Source organism: Poeciliopsis prolifica, unplaced genomic scaffold (genome assembly GCF_027474105.1).
Source record: "Poeciliopsis prolifica strain line A6 unplaced genomic scaffold, Auburn_PproV2 SCAFFOLD014, whole genome shotgun sequence".
Taxonomy (NCBI): domain Eukaryota; kingdom Metazoa; phylum Chordata; class Actinopteri; order Cyprinodontiformes; family Poeciliidae; genus Poeciliopsis; species Poeciliopsis prolifica.
The window spans coordinates 2,188,085-2,196,033 of NW_026562389.1; the positions used below are offsets into that span (position 1 = coordinate 2,188,085).

A 7,949-nucleotide genomic window follows, 5' to 3' on the forward strand; every position below is an offset into this window, starting at 1 on the left:
TAGGACAGGCCAGACCAGAGAGCTGCACCGCTCATCTGCCTCGAGCTGGAACAGTCTCTGTTTCTCTTAAATAAAATGCTTGAAAGAACATGTAGAAGAAATGGGAACCAGTAGGAAGAGGAAGTAATGAAGGAAAAAGCTGCTTCGTTGGTTGAATTTCCATCCTATATGATCTGCTAAACACGGAGGGGTTTTAAAGTTCATTATGAGCGCCCTCATGGGAGTGTCCATCACTGGTGGTGCTAGCAGAAACAGAGAAAATGAAGATGAAGATCCCAGTGAAGGAAACGCCAGCAATGAGGGTCACAATCAATGGATGAGGCCGACGACATCTTGGCTGAGTGATGCAGATCAAGCTGGACAACAGCTGGCAAAACCTGCCCTGTCTGGAAGAAAGGCACGCAGAAAGACCTGTCCTGAGGACAAACAAGGAAGAAGAGGGGACAGAAACCTAGAAAGGGACGAGGAGAGACGCTTCAGAGGTAAGGACAAAGGTCAAGAACTGTCTAGAAGGATGGAAACAGTATGTGCAGATGAAGTCCGAGATGAAGCAAGGAGAGGAACCTCTGAATGCTTTTCCAGCAGTAACTCTGAAATGCAGTTAAAAACCATTTTTGAAGCTGGAGAGCCATCAAATCATTCAGAAAGACAACATAAAAGTTCTAGATCGCAAGCTGTCAGCTTCCCCCAAACTACAACAACCAATTTAAAATCTCAGTCTGGACGGCCTGCTGTTCAAATGACTCATCCGTCATCACAAGACCCTTTATCTGGAGATTTATATCCATTCTGGGGAGAAGTGAGAACAGGGCGACCATCACAATACCTTTTGAATCAGACACAAATCTCAGAATCAGAGGATGAAGAAGAGGAAGATGAGAACAAGAAATCCATTGAAGAAGGCTGTGGCGTGATCGAAGTGCCGGGTCGACCCATGTACTCCACAGAGACACCACCTTGTATTGCTTCAGGAGAGAGGAGGATGAGTAAAAGAGAGAAGAACAAGATTGAAAGTCTGAGAAGGAGGCAGAGGAGGAGAGAGAAATGGAGACCAAGTCAGCAGCCGGAGAGCACACAGGTAAATCTCACTGTGGTTACAGAAATCACACCGCTTTTATTAAACGTTCTTACTGTGGGTTCTTACGTTTATGCTCTAAATGAATCAAAAAAATGTTTTATTCAATTCGAATCAATTTCTTTTCTAATGTTATCCATTTGATGCTAGATTCATCCAACATAATTAATTTAGTACTTATTCAACCTGAAAAGAGGAGGTTGCAGAGAAGTTTGCATCAGTTTTCATGGGGAAAATACACCCGGCAGTGAGGACCTGGGAATCTAGCCAATTCTATGACTTCAAGAAGAATTGTTGAATTACATATCATTGACAAAGCAAACTTTAACACATTATGCTGAAAATTTTATTAAGGTATTCCAGATTTCTCTACAGAACTGGTTGAATGTGTGTACATGCAGGATGAAAGGCTTTGACCAAAACAAAGCAACATCTGTGTGGGCATTTGTAGCACAAGATAGAAGTTTTAACTTCTGTGCTTCTCTCCTTTCCACCATATTTATCTGTAGGTGTTCACATGACACTGTGTGTCTGTGTAAGCTCAGTTCAGCCAGACTCCCAACACTTGACAGCTATGGCTGCTTCTAGCTCATTTCAATAGCCATTGTGTTTGCGTGGTTTAAAGTGGGGTTACGTCTGAATTAGCTGCATGATGAGGCTTGGGCAGAGAGCCCTTCAAGCCTGGCCAGACAAAAGAGCTGGTTCAGTTTTGATTGGTTGCTGCTGATCTGTAGTCACGCTGCCAGACTAAAATTACTCTAACTGCTGTTGCAGGAAGACTAATATGATTGGTGGAGTAGAGAAACTTCCAATATCAGTCACATAATTAATAGATCACAGATAATGATATTGTTTCAGATGGTTTCAAAACTGAACTATACAGTGTTTGTTGTAAAAAAAAAAAGTCAACTTTAGGTTTTAGTGCTGATAAGTGCAATGTTTTATTTCAAACATTCTGCCATGACTAAATGCTAAAAACTTGGAAATATCCACTACTTTATGTTGTGTCACATAAATCCCAGTAAAATACATGAAAGTTTGTTTTTCTACTTTCACCGGGACCTGAACTGTGGGTTTTGTTATAGAGGAAGCACATCACTATAACATCCCTTAATTAATAATTGTATCTGATTCCTAAGTTTTCTTTATTTATAAGTTTGTTTTATGAGTTGAGATAAATGTAATCAGATATTTGTTTTATTTGATTATGAACCAGCTGTAGCCAACAAAACACTACTGTGTTGTACATCCTGAGGGCAGAACCCCAGTGTTCATGAATACGTAAGAGGTGTGTATGCTCAGCGTCCTCTCCTCTCACAGTGTTAATGACACACCTTGAGAGGCAGAGTTGCGGCTATGTCCCTGGAGCTCCCCCTAGGTGAGAAAGCAGTAATTACTGTGGAAACATCCTTAGGCTTTCTTAACACTGAAGCTCAAGGGACATCTCCCATGGGTCTGCAACTGACACATCTTTGTGCAAGAGGTGAAGGCCGAGGTAAATCCCTTTACATGAGGTCTGGCTGGGATTTGGAAATGATAGACTCAGTGTGAACTCAGGGGCAAAGACAGAAAAACTGAGGTTTGAATAATTTTACTTGGGAAATATTTGGTGTGATGCAAGACACAGGAACAAATACAGATGATGCAAGACATATTAATGCAAAATTGCATTTACAGTGCCTTAATTTTTTTTTTTTTTAAATAAAACACTAAGCCCAAGGTGGTTGTAGATTGTAAATATTCACCCACAAGGTGAATTAATTCTATAACAAAGTCTTGCAGCAATTATAGCTGCAAGCATTATGGATTTTGCCACTATCAGCTTTGCAGATCTAGATATAGAAATGTTGTGACTATTCATCTTTGCAAAATAGATTAATCGCATTCAAAATGGATGGGGAGCTGTGGCTGCAAAATTTGGACAATGCAACTAAAAATGAATGTCAAAATAAAGATCATTACAATCATCTAACTTTTCAAGTGATTTCGACAGTACCAACCCGTCCAATACCACATCACTCAGAACCTTCATCACTCATTATGACACTTTATGTCATAATTAGAGAAAATGCATTTTAATTTTGTTGTAAGGAACTGCTCTATACAGCAGAGTTGAAATATTTAAACTTTGAATGGTTTTCAATAAAAAAAATAATAAATTCCTTGCCTGGTCGTGAAGATTAGAACACTCTCAAAGAGGTGTTTGAAGGATCAAAGCTGGCAATGTATGGGTTACTGCAGGCCATTCACATAAAAATATGTGAACATCTTCCTTTAAATATCAGGCAAAAATAGTTCAGTCAAAAAATTGCAGTAATTCATTATAAAATGTTGTAGAAATGCATATTTTCTATTAATATTGGTATTTCTTTTCCATGCATAAAAAAGCAGGACACAACATGAAAACTATGTGCACTATATGCTCAATTCTAAAATACTTACACACATTCACAATAGCAGCAAGTTTGCTTTCACATACAAAAAGATATTTACGTAAATATGATGGGATGCTGACTTAATTATCAAGCCACATATGTTTTTTTTTATACTGTCTCCTTTTATTCCAGAGTTCAACAGAGACCCCCACTACCACCAGCAGCTGCAGCAGCACTGAGGATGAAGAAACTCTGAGCATGAGAGACAAAGAAGGTTTCATCTGTGCCGTGTGCTTGGATGTGTACTTCAGTCCTTACATGTGTCACCCATGCAACCACATCTTCTGTGAGCCCTGTTTGAGGACACTTGCAAAGAACAACCCCTCCAATACCACATGCCCTCTCTGCAGAACCATCATAACTCATGTCTTCTTCCAAAAGGGTGAGTCAGGAGTCAAAGACATCTATGTTTAAAGCAATAAGATTTGTAACAATTATTTAATTTATCTGTGCATCAAAAGTAAGATGATCAAAATACAGCATTAAATATGTTGTGACTGAATTTTTAGTTGTTTGTTTGTTGTTAGTTATACAGATTAGATCTCTGGGCTACTGATTGTTCAGGGGGCCCAGCTGCACATGTCCTGCAGGGAGCAGGGTGGACCTTTTGTTCAGCTCACACCAGATGAGTCACAGAGGCCGAGAGGACAAAATCAAACACAATCCAAACACTTTCATTTGATCCACTCCAGATATAAGAAGTGGCGTTCCTGTTTGGTAGAAAAATAACCCCTGTGATAGAGTGAAAACAGATGTATCAGGATTTTTTTGTAATATGCTGTAATATTTTAATACATATTAATTTCAAGCTAGTCATGTTTATTATTTAATCTAATAGACAAACATAATAATACATAATTGTGAAGTAAATGGAAAATGATCAAAAACTGTTCACTGGTTTTAGAAAATAAAAATCTGAACAGTAAGACTTTATGTCCACTATTTTTGCTAATATACAGTCTGAAGTGTTTGCCAATTTTTCTACTCAGTTCATATTGATTTGTGAACTTCTGGGTACAGCAATGTTCAACTGCTATCACAGACTCTCAGCTTGATTTTAAGTCTGGACTTTGACTGGGCCGTCGTTAAACATGAACATGCTCTGATGAGAATGAGTCCCTTGCTGCTCAGGCTGAATGTTTAAGTTCATCAAACTGGAAGGTGAATCTTCACCCCACTATCAAGTCTTTATAGGGTTTCTTTATAGGTTGTCTTTATTCCTGAACATCATGATGATTCAATACTTTTGCATGTCACTACGTAGTGAAATTTATGGGTTATTTACTTATTAGGTGACTTCAGAGGGTAATTTAATTTTGTTTAAGGATATAAGACCGGTGTCTCCAACATTAAAATTCTCAATGTCTTTTAATGCAAGCCTTCTCAACCGCACCTAAATCAAATGAATGGCTTGTTACCAGGCCTTTGTCAAACTTAATGGCATGCTGAAGAAGAGATAATGCAATAATTTGAATCAGCTGTGTTGGAGAATGAATGAATGTAAAACCTGCAGGACATTAGATCTTGATGGCGACGACTCCTGTTATAAGGGTAAAAGGTTTTGAAAAGACATGCATACTGCATTTTTAGATTTTATGTGCTCTATTCTCTCTCTTGTGCTGATATGTCACATTAAGTTATAATACAATTTGCAAAGGTTAGGGGTATACATACTATTCCAAGGCACTGTGTGTATCCTACTCAAAGACCAATGAACTAGATGAAATTTCATGTGAACTAAATAAAGATTTCATCCTATATGATGTGACTCTGACAAAAATATGAATAAGTAATGAACTTCATGATTCAGCCTGGCCTACTTTTGGATACAAAGTATGAGCAGCATGGACAGCCTGGCTGCTCGGACTTCAGAAACAAGTTTTTTTGTAAATGATAAGATGAAAAGAACTTGAGATTGTGTTTATTGTTTAAGTCAAGATCACACTGAGGCGAGTGAGGCTAAGTCTGATTCTTTCCAACATGGTATACAAATCAGGCTACAAAGAAATGAAGCTGTTTGTAAGATGATCACTAATTACACCATTATTGTGGGCTTTTTTAGAGCTGAATCAAACAGCAAAGACATTCTTCCCCAAGGAATACCTTTCCAGAAAGCAAAACTTTCAGAGAGCACCTTGCTCAAAGTGGCCGCTCCCAAGCTGCAGGAAGCTCTTCCGCATCTTTCGAGGCAAGCTTTTTTTTTTTTTTCATTTGATGAACTAGCTTTTGTTAATAATTTGGAAAATGTGAATAACTTATGGGGTTTCACATACTGAATCAAATGTCAAAAACTTAACAGTTTATTATTAAAAAATACTAAAGTAGGTGTAGATTTTTACTGGATACAAAATTCTGTCATGTATTTCACGTTGGTTATGTTTTGCAATAAGCTTGCATGAATTTTGTTTCATAAATAAGGTTTCCAAAGGCAATCAACCCCAAGTGTGAGACGCCAGTTCCCCCATGGAGGAGGATTTCCACTCGACACTATTGACTTCGAGGATGACTCTAGAGGCTGGCGTTTCGACATGGACATGGTCATAATCTACATCTACTCAGTCAACTGGGTTATTGGATTTTTTATATTCTGCTTCCTTTGCTATTTATTCTTCCCTTCCTTTTGACAATTTTGCAAACTATGATGGAGCGACACAGAAATGCAACATGTTGAAGACTGAAGAGGAGAAAGTTATTATTTAAAGACGCATTAAATGTATTGTGGAAGAAGGAAGAGCTGGGAAATCAATTTTAGCGAGAAGCCAATGACTGAACTTCAAGTAGGTGCAAAAATCAGAACTTAAAAAGAGCAAATTGTGTAGACATTTTAAACTTAAATGTTCTGTTTCCGGACTTCATCTAACCCACACACAGGGGAGCAAAGCCAAGTTAGTCTATTAATAAATCATTCAGGCTGCAGTGTTTATTTTTGACCTGATTCAGTTATTGTTGAGACAAAATTGGTAGGTGAAGTTGTTCGAAACCAAACATTGATTTCAATTACGAAATACTTTAAAAATGCAACAAAAATATTTTGTCCATATGTAAGACTTAATAAAGGAAAGTTTTTTGTTAATTACCAAAGTTTTGTTTTTTGTTGTTTTATTTTCTTTTGGAGGCCTAAGGGATAGAAAGGACAGTGCTATAGCATGCAGCGTTGTCCATATTCATTGGGGTAAGACATCTATAATTATGTTTACCTTTTAATGTAGCAGCATATTTTCACCGTGCAAAATTAAGAAAAATCTAACCTGGAAATATATATTCAGTAAAAAAACAAAACATATTAACAAATTTTTGTTTTAACTAAATTAATGTTGCCTTATGTATTATCACTCCTTCAATTTAATAGAAAACAGAAATTCTGCTTTTACTTTTTCAAGTTGATCAAGAGTTCTTAAAGCATTTCATTAGTAATCAATAATCCAGAATCTGAATTAGATTAAAACAAATTATTAAAACTTATTATTACACTTATCCAACTAACAACCATAAGACAATTTCACCATGCCAACCAGTTGTTGGGACTGATGGACATACACATGTTGAGTTTGCTAAATGCAGCTGGAAATCTTATATGAATTATATATGCTGTGGTTAGACACAACCAAAATAAAAAAAGAAGAAAAGGTGTAAAAAGATGGAGACATCTAATGCCAATGCTTTGAAAAAGAGGATGAGAAGACATGGGGTTATAGACTACTTAAAATACAAAGACATTTAAAATAAAAATGAAATGAACTTTGTTCATAGGTTACTTTATTCGGATAGTTTTATGAACTACGTCCTAGTAAATATCAAACTTTTTCACTTGAAGTATAATCACTCTTCTTTCATGAATATCCCAGTTTCCTTCCCTAGAAAAGCTGTGGGTTGAGCTGAGGAATTGAGAGCTAAAGAGAGGACATATTAGGATGATCTAGAAAGGTTGCAAAGAGATGAATAGTTAGAGATTCCTCCCTTTGTTAGTTCCAGACCTTCAAAAGTAACATTTGTAAGGACTAAGAGCTGTTGTAAACTGGTTGTCACAGTACTTAAATACAAAAAATATATTTTAATGAGTTGGTATTTCATTTGGGAAATGTGTATTTATTCTATCAGTGTTGAGCTCTCACTGAAACCAGTTGAACATACACGGTACGTTGACAGCAGGTATGCACATGAGTAGGGTTAAGATTTTTTAGCTATTGATAAGTGAAGAATTGCATCAAATTTATCTTTTACGATGTAAAATTAGATATGTGAACTGGAAATCTCGACAGCTTTATTTTAAACATAGGTTTAACTTCCTCCTTGTATTTTGACTTGGAATGTAATCATTGCAGTAATGCCAGACCCGTCATCAAGTCTAAATTAAAACATACTGTATTTAAAGAAGATCTATCTACTATTTAAATGAATTAAGAAATTATGACCCATGATGAAAAGTTGCTTCATAATGA

The 7,949-nt window shown here is 36.7% G+C and overlaps 1 protein-coding gene across 1 annotated transcript; it reads left to right on the top strand.

The window, feature by feature from the left end:
* On the top strand, positions 1-6,583 carry rnf180a (ring finger protein 180a). Its single transcript, XM_055039939.1, has 4 exons — positions 1-1,078; positions 3,643-3,892; positions 5,573-5,698; positions 5,929-6,583. Exons 1-4 carry the CDS (start codon positions 206-208, stop codon positions 6,132-6,134), a joined length of 1,455 nt encoding a protein of 484 aa, XP_054895914.1. The 5' UTR covers positions 1-205; the 3' UTR covers positions 6,135-6,583.
* The last annotated feature ends 1,366 nt before the right edge of the window (positions 6,584-7,949 follow it).

Excerpts from the sequence above, each read along its gene's own strand:
- rnf180a (XM_055039939.1), top strand. The coding sequence starts at position 206 with ATGAGCGCCCTCATGGGAGTGTCCATCACTGGTGGTGCTAGCAGAAAC. Across the intron at positions 3,893-5,572 it reads TCATGTCTTCTTCCAAAAGG|AGCTGAATCAAACAGCAAAG; the intron begins GTGAGTCAGGAG and ends GGGCTTTTTTAG. Across the intron at positions 5,699-5,928 it reads GCTCTTCCGCATCTTTCGAG|GTTTCCAAAGGCAATCAACC; the intron begins GCAAGCTTTTTT and ends TTCATAAATAAG.